The sequence below is a fragment of the Poromitra crassiceps genome (assembly GCF_964638095.1).
Source record: "Poromitra crassiceps genome assembly, chromosome: 14".
Classification (NCBI taxonomy): Eukaryota; Metazoa; Chordata; class Actinopteri; order Beryciformes; family Melamphaidae; genus Poromitra; species Poromitra crassiceps.
In genome coordinates, this window is record NC_139633.1 from 30,311,508 (window position 1) to 30,328,311 (window position 16,804).

Consider the following 16,804-nt stretch of genomic DNA (forward strand, 5'->3'; position numbering starts at 1 on the left):
CTTGTAACCCCCAGACAGCAATATTCTGGACACTCCTGGTTCATCCTCGGCCATTTCCTGAAAGCAGAAAGAACAACCAGTATCTTGCCCCGACAAATTTTGAGGATAACACATTGATCTAACAATTATTTTCCCTCTAAATCAATCATGCTCATTCCATTTTAGCGACTTTCCACATTAACCTCTTTAAACAGTAACCCTTTCCCCTCTTTGGTTTCCCTTAAACAATATTTATTTACAATAGAAGCATATGCCTCCTTTTCATTTCCCTTATTAATTTTCTCTAAGTCTCTATTTATGGCTGAGAGCATCTCTGATTTAGTTACACACTAAGTCACCTCTCACACATTTTGAGGTCTCTATATACATCAGTTGACACTCATACATTCCCCTCCATTCAGTTTAATCAATTCACAACCTCCACTTCTATGTAAATTAAACTTCATAACAACATCTTAAAAAAGTAAAAAGAACAATAATTTCCACACAATTTTTCTCATTGAAATAATTCATGCAACTCATTTCAACAGGTTTTTCCTTTTTCTATTTTTTCCTTTTTTCCTCCTTCCCCCCTTTAAACTCACCTCAAGCCCACCTCTCACTTCTCTACTCTTTCTAAGGCCTCCTACTCAGGCTATTGTTCTCCCATAAACTGAAACAAAACATCTCCCACAGCCACAAAAATCCCCCATCTCAAAAGAACCCATCTCCATAACAGACATGACAACCAATGAACCAAATCATAATTGAATCTCCCCAATTTCATATGACTACATTAAATAATCACTTGATGTGTCCTATCACATCATAGCAGACTCTTCACATTAAACTCAATCATCGCGTGCACTCAATGACCAATTTTAACAGAATGTACTGCTATTCTATAATTTCAAAGTTGTCAAACCCCATTAAATCTATGCCTCAACCCCAAACATATAACACTCTTGTTACACCTTCAATTCCCATACATGCTTCATAGTTATTCATGTTCATATCCACCTTGATGTTCTTCCATTTTTTCCCTTTACCTGGGCCGGGCCCTCAAAAATAATCATCATCAGATGCTTGTACATACTTACCCCTCACCACAACTGTAGAATTATTATTATCCATACCCCCCTTCTTCCTTCTCTAATGTCATAAAAATCCCCCAAAAACCTCTATTTAACAACTTTTGAATCATTCATTATGTACTCAGAACTCTCAGTTTGCTTGTTGCAAATTATCTGCTTTTTCCACTAATTTCCATTCATTTTTAGACCACCACTCATTCACACTGAAAAAGATGTCACAAATGAAATCCCACTCATTCACTTCACTCATTATATGATAAAACACTCATCCTTTTTTTTACTATGCCTAAAAATAACTCTCTGCATTTGCCACACCATATGTTCCACATATTCCCTAGAATATGAATCAACCTTCTATCACCCATCTATCGCCAATCAACTTCCTCTGACCCTCTTTAATTACCATTCTATAAATCATGACATCACAAATCATAAATCATCATTCACTCTCATCTCTTCAACATACCATCGCTTTCATCAAAAATGTTTCTCATTACCAACTCCCCCAAACCCATTCTCTCTCTGAAACCATCTGAGACATGTCCAAATAATACCAACAACCCACTCAGATCCTATCTGCATCCTTCCCCCAACTAAATGCATTCATACTTATCAACAATAACATTATCCTCCATCAGATAGATTTCACAACCGGCATCAACCATCACTCATGCAGTAAGAATCCTATCTATCTCATATCACACTCAAATCAACTCAAATATACTGAAACTTATAGCATGCAAAATCAACCATTCACACCCCCATGTAATAATCTTCCTCATTATGTTTTATCATACTACAATCCCCCTCTCTCTCTGAGCATGGTGTCGACCTCAATTCACGCAGTTCACTCAAACGACAGGCTATTAGTGCCAACGGAAGTATTTCTATCCAATTTAGCCCCTTTTTTCCCCCAAATTCTCACTAGACGGTTTTTTTAAAGCACCCCATATAAACATAATTTTTGCAAGAGCATTTTGATAACTCTGTCCACAGATTCATGACCCTTTGTCCAAGGTAACTCAATCTAGTATCCCCCAACTAGGAATGATCTCTTTATACAGAAACTTAGCCACTGAGTGCGCATCCTTGTGTTTCATCAGACAGGCCTCTACCAATCTGCTATATTTGTCAATAACAACTAGCATATATCTCTTCCCCCCCACTGGCTTCACCACATCACAGTCATTTAACCATTAAATCTCGCATTGGCCCATTTGGTGTTGAAATATGCCCTAGATGAACTAGAACTCCTCTCCCCTCACTCTGCATACATCTAACTTATGTGTTGCACATTTGGCTATCACTATCTCTTTAGGCTTCATCATAACTTGTAGCAACTTCATAATCTGCACATTAACCCCTCTTTCTGTATGAATGAACTCTCTGTACAGCTCAGCAGCTGCCGAACGAGATATGTGATTAGTAACCCTACTGTAAATCACTTTATGTATGCTGATGATTTGATTATCCTGCCTCCAAATAATACTGGTTTCCAACAATTGCTGAATATCTGTTCTAACTATGTAGGTCTTCTTGATGTAAAATACAATGCTAAAAAGAGTGTCACTATAATCTACAGAACCAGAAATGACAAGAATCTCTCCCTTCCCTCCTTTTTATCCTGTCTGGGCAGGTACTAGCAGTTTGCTGTCCAACTAAATATTTGGGTCATATTATAACTGCTCAAATGAGTAATGATAATGACATATACAAACAGAGGCATATACTGTATGCTCAAGCTAACATGCTGAGGAAGAAGTTTTAATTTTTTTCAGATGATGTAAAGGTAAACCTGTTTAGAGCCCACTGTACTCCTCTATATACTCCCCCCCTCTAGGTCAAGTAAAAGCAGACTAGCATTAAAACCTCCAGATTGCTCATAACGACTGCCTGAGGATCCTTCTTAGGAAGCCAAGATGTAATACCACTAACAAAATGTTTTATGGAACAGGAGTGAGCACCTTTCATGTCCTATTGAGAAACCTGATGTATAAGTTTATCTGTCGTCTGAATATGTCTCAGAATATGCTCATTATGTTGCTGTCTCAGCCTAATCTCAGTGACATTAAATACCTGCCTTCCATCTAAAAACATTGGTACAGTGCCTTATCGTAGTATTGTTGTTTTGCTAGTGTTCTTATTGTGTTGCTTACCTTGTTTTACCTATATTATATATTTCTTATTGGACCTTGTCTCTAACAATACAGTAATGATGATGATGTTGTCACCAGCAGCTAAAAATAATTCTCTGATGTTCTTCTACTCTAGTGCATCTCTCCTTAACATAGCCACTGGAATATTATCTAAACAAGTATTAGTATTCTTCTCTGTTGCTTAAGTTACAACTCCACTAGTGAGTGGACAATATCAGCTGCTTAATCCACGTCCTCTCTAGTTCTAATGCAGGTGAACGCTGCTCCACTATCAGCCATTACTTCTAAAAGCTAACCCTTAATGCTCACACTAACAATAGGCTCTAAATCTAAACCGATCACCAGCCGATACCTCCCACTCTCTATTCAATAAACCTCCTTATTGGTATGCTCCTCCTCCAACTGGTCCCCTGTAGGAGTTTACCAGCCCCCTGCCTTGTTGCCCCTGCTGCATCCCACCATAACCTCCCCTCTGGTTGCCTCTATAACTTCCTCTACCGTTCAGCCCCCTCCTCACTCTCTCACAGTCACGTACCAAGTGTCCCAACAACCCACATGCAAAACATCTCATCTGCCTCACTCCCTGGTCATAACTCCCTCTAATTAAGTTCCCTCTAGCTCCCCCTCTCCACTGCTGCTGGGGCGCTGCAAAAGGCCACGGATATCCCATTCGACCTATTACCTGTGTCTGAGCTTGAATCGGACCTTGTGGCATCGATCGACTATTGGACTGCACTACTGCTACTACTGCTTGTTTCCTGTCTTTCTCTTGGCTATCTGTCAAGTGTATCACATACTCTAAGTTCCTTCCTCTCACCACCATCGGCTCCATCTTTCCCTCTCCTCTATTCTCACTTCTCAGACTGTATCTCCTCTCAGCCTTCTTCACCCTAGCCTTCTTCTTATCTAATGCTTCCATGTCCTTTCTCATCCGCTGACGTTCTTTCTTACTGCTGGTTCCAGCTTCCATCTTTCCCTGTAGCTCCTCCCTTCTCTCCTCCAACTCCAATAGTTCTGCTCTAACTATCCTCAGCTTCTTTTCTGCTTCCTCATCCTCCTCTGAGTCTTCACTGCTACTAGTTGTGGCACACGCACTCCCTTTCTTACTTCTGTCTCTCTCAACTCTAGACCCTCTCTTCTCTGTTCCAGCTAACAGCTTCCTCACCCCTGCGTCATCTCCTCCACACTCATCATCCCCCTCTAACTCAGGTGCTCTATCTCCACCTTTCCTACCCTCCCCCCTGTCCTTATCCTTTCTGTTCTCTTTCTTCCCCTCATCTGGGTATAGCCCAATAGCTGACTTACAATCCCCTGTCTCTATCACTCTGTCATGACCATCTGTCCTCTCATACCTCCCTTCCTCTCTGATAAATGGCAACTGAGAATGGGTCACTACCTCACTCTCTCTCTCATATGGAGGTGTATTGCTCCTTTCTAAATGTGTAAATGGGGCGTCGACCTTTGTCATCAACATCCCTCTCTCCTCCAATTTCTTTAAAATAGCATCTGTCACTTCCTCTCTCCTGTCATCAGTCACCTTCAGCAATTTTTCTCCCTCTAAAAAGAACAACTGCAAAACAGCTAACTCCATCTCTCTCTTCATCTTCCTCTTCCTACCCTTCCTACCTCTGTTTTCTTCCACTTTGTGAGACTCAATCAGTACTTGTAATGTTTTAATTACCTCCAGGTCAAATGTCCCATTAGTTGGCCATGGATTTTTGATGTCCAGCCATCTCCTGTTCCATTTGTCCGAGACACTAGCTATATTTCTTATTAATGGGTTATTCTGCTTCACTATCCCTACTGGCCTAGAGGTCTTGCCTGCTCCCACTCCCATTTTAAACAGTATTTACCCTCTAAACTCCCAAAATAAAATATCAGCTGCTCAAAACCCCACTATTTCTATTCTCCAATACCAGCTTACCCCACTATAAAAACACAACCTATTTAATGTGTACTATTATGTATTCTGTAAATATAAGTTTGCCAGTGGACCAATGCAAGATTCAATAATATCCTAAAGTGATGTAATTCACAATTCAGCCACCTGTGGGAAGTACTACGAATTTGATCGTACAAATTTACACTATATCATAATTACAATCAGACGTCAGCTGCTGCATTCACCTTTTGAGAAAAAGAAACAACTACTTTGCCAATACCTGGAAAGGAATGGGAGAAAAAACACAGCCAAACAGTTTTCACCTCCTCTCGTTCCCTGGAAAAGAAAAACCCCTACCTTTTCCCCACCAAAGTGTTTACACTCTAGCCTATGTCAACACTCTGTCAAAAGTGTCCTCTCACAATGAAACACTCGGTGCTCAGTCAATGGCCAAAATTCCCCATCACTATGTAAATTAACAAAAATACATGTGTTCCTAAACCTATACGTCTCACCACAAATGTGAATGTAATTATGTGATTATAGTTTTAACGAATCTGTGGACAAAATTCTCACTCGCCTTTTCAATCAAAGACCTCTCGCACCCCGCTGACGGATTTCGATGACAAATGGAGATGTCGACCCAGTCTGAGCCTGTTGATTCAGCATCAATCAAACATCGTAGCCTCCATCCCCGTTTTCCTCAGCCGGAGACAAAAGACAAAAGACAAAAACATGTTCAATACACTATTGCTTAAATATCACATTAGACCAACTCATTCCAACATTCAACATTTAAATCATAAACCCAGTATATACCCTCATGCTAAGTCCCACTTGACTTAGAGTTCTGGAACCACTATAATATTTTACAACATAGGAGACCACAACAACCCTCTAAACTAATGCAACCCTATAATGACATCATTTAATAACATTCCCAAAAAATCATTCAAATAGAAAGTCAGATCCACCCAAACATCCTAAATGTATTTACACAATCATGCAAATAACCAGACCTCTTTTAAACTCCATTACATATCAACCATTTAATCTAAAATCATTAAAAGACTTAATCTAATCCACCGCCTTCATCCCATCAATCTCTAGGTTACCTCTATTTATAATTATAATTAATTATTTATATTTTATTGCATTTCCTTTATCGCTATTTAATCTAATTATTGTTAGTGCTAACATGTAACATGCAAATGTGCATCCTTATAAGACGCGTCTGTTGTGAGTACATTTCTATGTGATACACTATTCATTTTACCCAGAAGATGGCGCTGTTACACTGGATATACCACAATCACCTATCTAAACCCAAGCTTCCATTCTCACACACACAGCCAGATACAGCAATGCTCCACGTAACCCAAGCTTGCATTATAATCGTGCTAAATTATTTTTGTTTAGTTTTTGAAATATTCACCTTGAAAAAGTATTCAGAATTTAACCATTTAACACTACAAAAATAGAAAAAAATGTAATCCCATTATCTACAGACCAATTATATGCCTATGTCACAATGACAACAAGTAGCGTCAGATGCGCAAAACGGAGGCAAAAAAACAGACTCCGCGCAGCCCTGCCAAGTAGTTTTCCAGTCGCCCGAAACTATTCGAGCTAGATTTGTCTTCGTGTTGTACAGTGGGATGCCAAAATCGGAAAGCTATTGTAGGAGAGTATTCGGATCCGCCTATTCACACTTAGTTAATAAAATAACAAACGATCGAACCAGGCTGCAACATTATAATTTACCTAATTCTCCCCTCATATCCTGTTCTACGCAACTCGAGGGATCATACACAGCCTCGCACACATGCAATAGAACACAACACAACACTGAACAGTCTGTACAATATCTGCAAAGCAAGGACTAAAGTTTTACCGAATCCCGTCAACTCATACTGCTTTTAATGCTAACCGTAAATGTCTTTGGTTGCAAGCCGAAAGAGAAAATCGTTAAAAATGCCCAACTTTGCAGTGCTCTCTCATTTCATATCAGGCAAACTATAGTAGGCTGCAGCCACATCGCTCGGTTAGTTAACAACCAAGTAACATTAAATAATGTCTTTATTGAGTTGTGTGCATTATCAACATAACAATATCTCTTTGCAAGTTACAAAATAATTATCTACGCTATCCCCAGTTCTAAAGGAATGTACGATATGTATGGCTGGCCATAGGCTTGGCCAATTGACAGCGCCAGTGCGTATGCGTCTGTAAGACATATCCCATCAAACAACGTTAATTTCAATGCATATCATTGCTTATCACTAGGCGATAAGCTGTGGTAGTAAGCAGACAACTGTATTTTAAACTAAACTATAACTATGTGTTTCAGATGAACACAGGGCAGACCTGACAGCGGGGCTTTCACACAGTTCCCAATGTCTTATCAAAGCTAGACTGATGGGTTTTTTACGATGCGCGCAGCTCAATGTTGACCGGCTGTATAAGGGGTCTATAGCTATTATCATTACAAAAAGAGAAATAGTAATATAATACTGTAGCGAATCAATACAGGGGTGAGCATTGGTAGTGTCTTGACTGCAGATATGAACTGATGTGTGGGAGTGCTTTATTGGGGAACACTATGCTGTGGGGATACTTCCGGAGTGAACTGTGCATGCGCGTCAGTCTTCACACACTACTCGAAGGGAAAGCTGCTAGCTTTGAGCATGACAACCGCTGAGAGTTGTAATATAACTAACTATGAATAAAGACCCTTGTACCATCAAGAAGCCTCTGCCTCATGAGATACCGGATACGTTACAATACTGTAAAAACACACTTAAAATTAGTCCGGATCTTAATTCCCATGTCTTATTTTTAATGAATAGGTTCATATTAATTCGTATTAATATCAATCACCATAATGATCCATCACTGTATATCCCTTTATTTTACTTGTAGCTTTACTGTGAATAAACTCTTGCTTATCCGTATACCCAACTTAAACCAACCAAATAATGCCATCAAAATGATTTAATTATACGCCTCACAACAGCATACTGATACACCAGGCATGTTCCATGTTATCATCCATTCATTCATTCACGTATCGTTCATATTCAGCTCTCATCCCCAAACAGCCAGTAAAGATTCATCATAGCGTTGTAAATAGTCACAATGTTAACCACCAATGAATGCCTTTTCAAACCAAAACCAGTTAATAGCTATTTCATCACGCTACATGTGAGCCTTGCTAGCAATAGTTAGCTGCTAACCTTAGCATGCTATGAGCTAGCCACATTGACGCGTTAATGCTACATGCTTACGTGCCATGCCAGCTGGCGCCTCCCACACACGGATATTTTAACTCCGCCTCTTAATACACACTCGCGCTATCACTCCAAATACTCTCACTCATTCCACAAACTCCTCGCGACAACATCCATGCAACAGTCATTTCTCAAGTGCCCACAACAATCACATTCTATAAACAGTCCGACGCCATTTTCTCACAACCACACTTTCACATTCGCGTTTTCCTGGAAAATGTCCCATGTGGCTTACCGTCCTTCCCGTACGTCTACCACAAGCCCGCTGGGAAATGTAGTTTCCACCACAGTAACATAACACCACACACACAGTCGCTACCAAAACAGTCATACTACCACACAAACAATCCTTTCAGACGCATCTCCACATTCTACCACAACAAACAAACTCAACAGTCAGCATTCAGCCATACATTACGCAAAAACTTCAGCCATTTTCTCCTCATCCTCTCCAACCAGCCACTTCCGGTCATTTCACATGTCCTTTCACCCACACTCTCTACGCACATACACTCACATTCAACCATCTATATTTAATCTCCAATCTCTCCTACTTAATGTAACAAATATCACCAACATCTGACTCCAAATGATACTCTAATTAAGTGCTATTTTCAACCACTTTCACACAACCCCGGCCGGGTTACAAACACTTACATTTAGCAATACAAACAACATCACACAGCAACACATCACCAACGCGCATTTTCAACCTATTTGTAAACACCATAATCTAAACTATTTCTTTCGTGTGACTTCTAATCAGTGAGTGCCAAATACACTCTTTTAGCTCTTATTTATCCAAACTTACACACGCATTTCCCAAATGGTTTGTGTGACCATCAATCTATTTAAAATCTGCGTTATCTCAGTTGCCTTTCCAAATAACTACACACATTTTAACTATCTCCTATAGGCAACCAACGGCTTCGGACCGCATTGCCTATATTGCCATAATTTGATCAATATTCGGGTCCATAAACAATGCCAATTAATATTTCTACTCAACTTGGAGGGCAGAGGCTAATTATTAATTGTTGTCCTAGTTTAATGTGTGCTATCATACACAGGCCCACCTGGCCTCATCTCCTGTCTTCCACGGACAGCGAGATAATTTAGTACAGTTTGCCATAGCCAAAAACTCGCACACAACATATATTATTGGGCAAACTTGTCGTCCTTATTCCCCTCCTTTTTTAACCATATTGTCCAACAACTCCCACACACCACCTGCGTGCTCATTTTTGAATAGGACTGTGTACTTACCGCAAGAAGCAGCTGAGCGACCCGCACTTGGCTGGCTCTTCCGTCCTGGAGCGTCTTCTCCGGGAGGTCCAAATTCATCACGTCGGCGGTCACCACTTGTCGTCTCCAAGGCAGGTCGATGTGTGGGCAGTATCTCAACAAATCATGAAGAAGAAGCAGGCGGAGGCAGATGTTTTCAGGTCTCAATCGAACAGGGTTTATTCAAATGAAAACTTCAACATACAAAAGGACAAGGTGACTTCTAGCAGGTAATCACCGAGAGAAAAATAAACTAAGTCTTGAGAGAGTTTTAGAAAAGCCTAAGAGGAGAATCTCTAAAAATCTAAAAAAAGTCAGGTTAAGCTCTAGCCTTTCTTGCTCTGCGCTGAGTTAAATAACCTCTCACTTTCTTTAGCCCCTCCTATCTGACTCCACCTCTCCCTCCTATTCTGACCACTCACGGCTCTCCTTTCTCTCCCTCTGTCCAATCAACAGTTTACTGGAAAATGTGTGTGCGTTTGCTCCCCGTGTGTTTCAGTGTGTAAGTCCCTTTGTTTCTCTTCCTGCCATTATCTCACCTTGCATCTTGTCTCCTCCTTTGAACCTTGCCTCAACAAAAGTTGACCATTTGCCTATCACATTCAGGACCTTCTCCCCCCAAAGACCCCCCTTTCTCTAACCTTTCAAGTTCCTTGCCCAGAGCCCCCTCCTCTGCTCCTCTCTGCCCTTAAGACAATACAGCTGCTGTTTTTGTGTGTGTGTGCCTCTCCCTTCCTGCGTTTGAGTGTGTAAAGGTGTGACTTCTTCTGTCTTCCATCCTTTGATAGCAATCAATGCCTTTTGTTCTAATCTTAAGTCTCCTCATTTACTACTCTCTCCCCCCTCCCCAAAGGAGTCGGACTGTCTGGCCTTTGTTCCCTCTGCTCCTAGTTAGTTAAAAGGTCACATGCTAGTCTGTTCTTCATACATCCTAACTTAATATTTAAGAATAAAAGACAACTACAATATACTATAAGACAGTATCACTAATTATGATAGGCAGTGGGCAGCTGATATACCACAGCTGCTGTTTGGACCTTAAATCTGCAATCGTGGTGACAGCGAAATGAGTCTTCTCCCTCATTTGCCTTCCATGATGCAAAGGTATCGTGAAATCATCGTGGTATTAAGAAAGTCGGCAAAAGAAAATGCTGAATTATGCGAGTTTCCAGCCATTACGTTATGCACGTAATGCCGGAGTTGGTTGAAGACCAGTCAAACCCTAACACGAGGGAATTCATCTCGTTCCCCAAATTAATGTGAGGTAGTCTAAAGAGAAAACATGATGGAAAAAAGTGGTCTGCTGTAGGCTATGCCTCTCCTGATCTGCTACACCCATGCGTGCGTGCTGTTGTCTCGCTATGAAAAACATCGACACTAAGTTTCTTGATTATACAGAGGTAGGCCAGGCCTACATAAAATAGATTGCCAGGCGCCACTCTTCAATTCGGCATATATATAATCAAGGTTCAAGGTTCAAGGTTTTTATTGTCACATACAGCATCACAGAAGCAATAAGCAGTGAAATTAGGGCCGCAGCCACTCCAAGACTGTGCACATGCAGAGACAGACAAGACAACATAATACGGTCAAAAGTTAAAAACATAGTGCAGTCAAATATAGTAAGAACCAATACTAAGTTAAGAAGTTAAAATTAAGAATTAAAAAAAATTTGGATTGATAAAATTGGATAAACGCTAAGAGTTCACCATGCGCATTCAAATCTAGCCGAGTAGGGGGTTCCCCCAATAGCACCGTAAATCCCCCAATAATTTGATAGGCAGTAAAATATATATATATATATATATATATATATATATATATATATATATATATATATATACATAGCAGCAATAAACATAATGCACTACAATACCAAAAGAAGTGCAAATGTATCTAAAGTGCTTGATTTCATACTACAACAATATAAATCTGTATAACTATATATAACTATATACTAACCATATATCATTATTACCATCATTATATATACATACATACATACATATATATATATACATATATATATACATATACATACATACACAACCATCTATCTGTGGGTATCAAGGGCCCTAATGGCCTGAGGGAAGAAGCTATTCTTCATCCTCTCAGTCCTAGCTGCTAGGTGTCTCATTCTCCTCCCAGACCGCAACCTCTCAAACAAGTGGTGGCCTGGATGGGAGCTGTCCTTCATTATCTTTGTCGCCTTGGCTCTGCAACGTTTAAGGTAAATGTCCTCCAGGCGGGGCAAGGTGGAGCGGGTGGTGCGCTCCGCGGCCTTTATGACCCGAGTCAGCCTCTTCCTGTCCTTGCCGCTGCAGTTGCCATACCAGGCAGTGATGCTGCCCGTCAGCACTGACTCCACTGTGGCAAAGTAGAAGGCTTTCAGTAAGGCTGAGGATTTTGTGTGCTTCCTCAGCCTCCTGAGATGGTACAGCTTTCCTGCCGTCTTCTTCACCAGAGCAGAGACATGAGCGCTCCATGTCAGGTCCCCACTGATGTGTACTCCCAGGTACTTGTAGCTGTCCACTATTTCCACTGGGGTCCCGTCGATCGTAATCGGTAGATGTGAGGTCCTCTTGCTCCACCTAAAATCCATTACCATCTCCTTCGTCTTGGTCACATTCAGTAGGAGATTGTTCTCCTTGCACCAGGACGTTAGGTGTTCCACCTCCTCACGATAGGCTGTCTCGTCATTATTTGAGATCAGCCCCACCACCACTGTATCGTCCGGAGTATATATATCCGATGTATAATCCACGGAGAGGTTACTCAAGTGAATAAAATGTAAATTCTGGATGTCAGTCGCCTTATCCCCACTGGTTGTCTTCTGTCTTCCTTCATTAAAAGTGCATGTGCAACTCTCGTCAAGTCCCGCGAGACTTTCCTGCCGGCTGGCCTGTGTACGGAAGCCCAGCTCCTGCGCTCATATCTGACGAGAGTTGGTGACACAGACCCCGAATGAGGAAATGTGATCCCTGGTAAAGACTACTGGAAACAGCCCGGGGGTGATTAGCAGTCTGATGTTTCTTTAGGGATCATATAATGACGATATGGGTACAAAACGGGAATAAAACGGTCTATTTACATGGAGGAACAGCACGCTGCCATGTGGCCCCGACGGAGCGCCATTCAAGGACTGGCTCGGAGTACTATTTAGATCACAACAACGCCTAAGACGCTCAAAATCGCTGCAGAGAACACTGGGTGAGTCGTCAGATAATAATTAATGTGAGGAGAGGGCTCCAGGTTAAAAAAAAAACGAAATTCTCCTTTAAAGTAGTACCAGTCGGCCCACTGTCCTATACAATAAAGGCAAAATGCCCCCAGGTTCGTCGGCTAAATGGCTGCACGCTATATACATGTTATCAATCACAATAAAACTGTACCCACCTCAATGTTGTTATCCATGACCCAAATAGTGCGTACTTTCCAATACCGAGCCCTTTTTCACATGCCGGAGCCGATGCTCAAAATTGTAAACTGCAGTACACCCTCCCAACCACTGAGCACCGAACCGATACATCCGGAGCACCTAAAAACTTTGGCACTGGCATGTGAAAAAGGGCTCGGTATTGGAAAGTACGCACTATTTGGGAGTGCCAGGGCACCCACATCTTGGATAACAACATTGTCTCGGAGGTGGGTACAGTTTTATTGTGAATGATAACGTGTATATCGTGTGCAGCCATTTAGCCGACGTTGCAGTGGATATAGGGGCATCCAAGACTCAGAAGGAAGAATGACTGATGAGTCTCGCGTTGAGAAGCTCCTCATCAGGACAAATGTTTGGTTTGATCCTTAGCAATGCTTAAAGACGTGGGCCATACATCTGTGAGAGAGAGATAGAGAGATAGAGAGAGAGAGAGAGATAGAGAGATAGAGAGAGAGAAGGAGGGAGGAAGTGGAGAGAGGGAGGGAGAGGCAGAATCCTTTCTATCTTTTTTATAGACTTTTGGCAGCGACTCACTCACACACACACACACTCACACTCACACTCACACACACTCACACACACACAAACACACACACACAAACACACCTTCCCTCAAAAACCAGGGTGGAGAAAGGTTACTGTAGTTCAAATGATCTGCCTGCACTTCAGCCAGAGAGAGAGAGAGAGAGAGAGAGAGAGAGAGAGAGAGAGAGAGAGAGAGAGAGAGAGAGAGAGAGAGAGAGAGAGAGAGAGAGAGAGAGAGAGAGAGAGAGAGAGAGAGAGAGAGAGAGAGAGAGAGAGAGAGAGAAGTGTGTTTCTGTGTGTGTGTGAGGGTAGAGTGAGAGAGAGAAAGGGGGAGAGAGGGAGATACACAGAGAGAGAGGAGGAGAGAGAGATACACAGAGAGAGAGAAAGGGGGAGAGAGGGAGATACACAGAGAGAGAGGAGGAGAGAGAGATACACAGAGAGAGAGAGAGAGAGAAAAAATAAAACTCTCGTAACGGGACAAGCCCCGTCTTTTATTGTCACACGAACACCACAATACATGCATGCGGCCACAACACACTCATGCTGACGGTGGCCGGTGAAAAGTGTCCTCTGCATTTAACCCATCCAGGCATGTCCTTTCCTCCGGGGGGCAGGCCAGGAGCAGTGGTCGCTTTCTCGTACAGCGCCCGGGGACCAACTTCGGATGTTGTCGTCACTGGTCGGATGAAGATGACGATCTGATCTTCTGCATGTTTTTAGTGGGGGGGTTATATACGGAGGAACCCCCTGGGGGAGCACGGGGAGAACATGCAAACTCCACACAGAGAGAAAGGCCCTTACGACGAGATAACCCACCTGGGCAGTAGGCACTGAAGATATGGGGGGGAACACAACCACAGCACCCACAGTGTCCCAGGCGAGAATCGAACTCAGGACCTTCTGACTGTGAGGCGACAGCTCTACCACTGAGCCACCGAGAAAGGGGGAGAGAGGGAGATACACAGAGAGAGAGAAGGGGGAGAGAGATACACAGAGAGAGATAAGGGGGAGAGAGAGATACACAGAGAGAGAGAAGGGGGAGAGATATACACAGAGAGAGAGAAGGGGGAGAGAGAGAGAGAAGGGGGAGAGAGAGAGATAGACAGAGAGAGAGATAGACAGAGAGAGAGAAGGGGGAGAGAGATACACAGAGAGAGAGAAGGGGGAGAGAGAGATACACAGAGAGAGAGAGAAAAGGGGGAGAGAGAGAGACAGACAGAGAGAGAGGGTGTGTTTGAAGGACACATATTGCATGCACATGAGGGTGTGTATTCCTTTCTGGTCTGAGCACTGTGTGTGTGTGTGTGTGTGTGTGTGTGTGTGTGTGTGTGTGTGTGTGTGTGTTGGAGATATGCGACTGCTGCCAATAGCCTATATGTGACCACAAAATAGGCTATTTTAAATAGGCTTTTTTATAAATTAAATCTATGCCCGCACGTACCGTATTTTTTTATTGATAGCCTATTAGCCTATAGGAATTATTCCATCAGTGCGACCAAACAGATCATAAGATCATTATTATTCATTGAGCCTAAATGGTCTAAAAACGCCTACGGATTTTGGAAATAGACATGCAGGTTATATTGAGTTTATTGAGAGGGTGAATTGAGCTGCTGTAGATAGCCTACGTGGAGGCAGAAACCGCTCTTCATAGAAATTACTGATGTGAATAAAAGTGGTAACTTTAGACAGTCATTCGGGAACAGACTAATAATATCCAACGCGGATTTTGATTCTGACATACATACTAAAGCTTCACGATGAATGAATGAGGAAATAGGCGTGTCTGGCGCTGTAGAAGCTGGAGCAGTCCATATTGCATTGTGATTGGCTAGTTGTTGAAAACCATGGCTCTTTTGCAGGCACGAGCTCCTGTGCACGAGCATTTTCATCACAGCGCTCTCAACTTGATTAGAAAAAAAAGAAGCTGTGAGCGCTGAAGGAGTGCGTGCCCGTCCGCATGTCCTCGAGTGCCCACCGCCCGGGTGGGGTCGTCAAAAAGGGCCTTTCTGTGTGGAGTTTGCATGTTTTCCCCGTGCCCGCTGGGGGCTTCGTTCATATAGGAACCCCTCACCAAAACAGCAATATCCTGGTCGCTGAAGTGGTGCCTCCTCTGGTCGTTAGGGGCGCCTGTTCGGAGGGAGGGGAACTCGTTGGAATAGCGTGATCCTCCCACGTGCTAGGATATGTCTACCGGTGAAGCTTCCCCTGTGAGGTGAAAAGAAGCGGCTGGCTACTGCCCATGTCTCGGAGGAAGCATGGAGCCAGTTTCGGCTCTCCGCAGATCGGCAGAGGGTGGAGCAGCAACCAGGATATAAATTTCAAATTAGCACTAATGGGGGATAAAAATGGGGTAAAAAATCAGGAAAACAAAACAAAACATAAGTCTATAGGAGGAATCCATGTGACGTCACGGCAACAACAAACCCGACTTCCGGGGGACTCTGCGGTGTGCTAAACAAACGTTAATATCTTAAAAACTATACATGACATCGCTTATATCTTGACATTCTGAGTGAGAGCAAGAAGTAGCTCAAGAGTTTGATGTATAATATATGCATCTCGTGTTAAAGTTGTGTGAACTGTCGCAGTTTTTTAAATGCACACCGCACAGCTGGGGGTAGAGTGAGCACTAAAGCAGCTCCATAGGGTTCCATTGCCATTTTCCCCTGGAAACTCGGTTTGTTTACCAAAATGCTGCTCGGCGGATCCCTCGTATAGGCATACCAATCAAAATGAAATGAAGATAAATTGTTATAGCCTACACTGTCTGCCTGGTGCAGCACACACAACCCCTCCTCTCACTTCCAAGCAGCTTGAAGCAACACATTCATGTTTCTAATCCAGTGGTTCCCAAAGTTACGGTCGCCTGGAATTGAAATAGGGTCGCCTGATTGTGTGTGTGTGTGTGTGTGTGTGTGTGTGTGTGTGTGTGTGTGTGTGTGTGTGTGTGTGTGTGTGTGTGTGTGTGTGTGTGTGTGTGCGTGCGCGCAAGCACACAAGTGTCACAGCTGCCTGAGCTACATGAGCACTTCAGCCTGTGTCAGTGCTGGTTTTCACAAAGGCAGAAAAAACATCTGTGAGAGAGAGAGGGAGGAGAGAGAGGGAGGAGGGAGAGGAGAAAGGGAGAGAGCGGCGAGAGAAAGAAAGAA

General features: G+C 42.6%; 1 protein-coding gene across 1 annotated transcript in view; it reads right to left on the reverse strand.

The window, feature by feature from the left end:
- Positions 1 to 9,745, reverse strand: part of LOC310789131 (NACHT, LRR and PYD domains-containing protein 3-like) — a gene marked incomplete at both ends in the record, with an annotated part of 52,894 nt that extends 43,149 nt beyond the window's left edge. Inside the window, 3 exons of the mRNA XM_083650724.1 lie at positions 4,047 to 4,593; positions 5,381 to 5,391; positions 9,668 to 9,745. Coding sequence (XP_083506850.1) covers positions 4,047 to 4,593; positions 5,381 to 5,391; positions 9,668 to 9,745 — 636 coding nt within the window. The remainder of the gene's footprint in view (positions 1 to 4,046; positions 4,594 to 5,380; positions 5,392 to 9,667) is intronic.
- Positions 9,746 to 16,804: the final 7,059 nt, after the last annotated feature.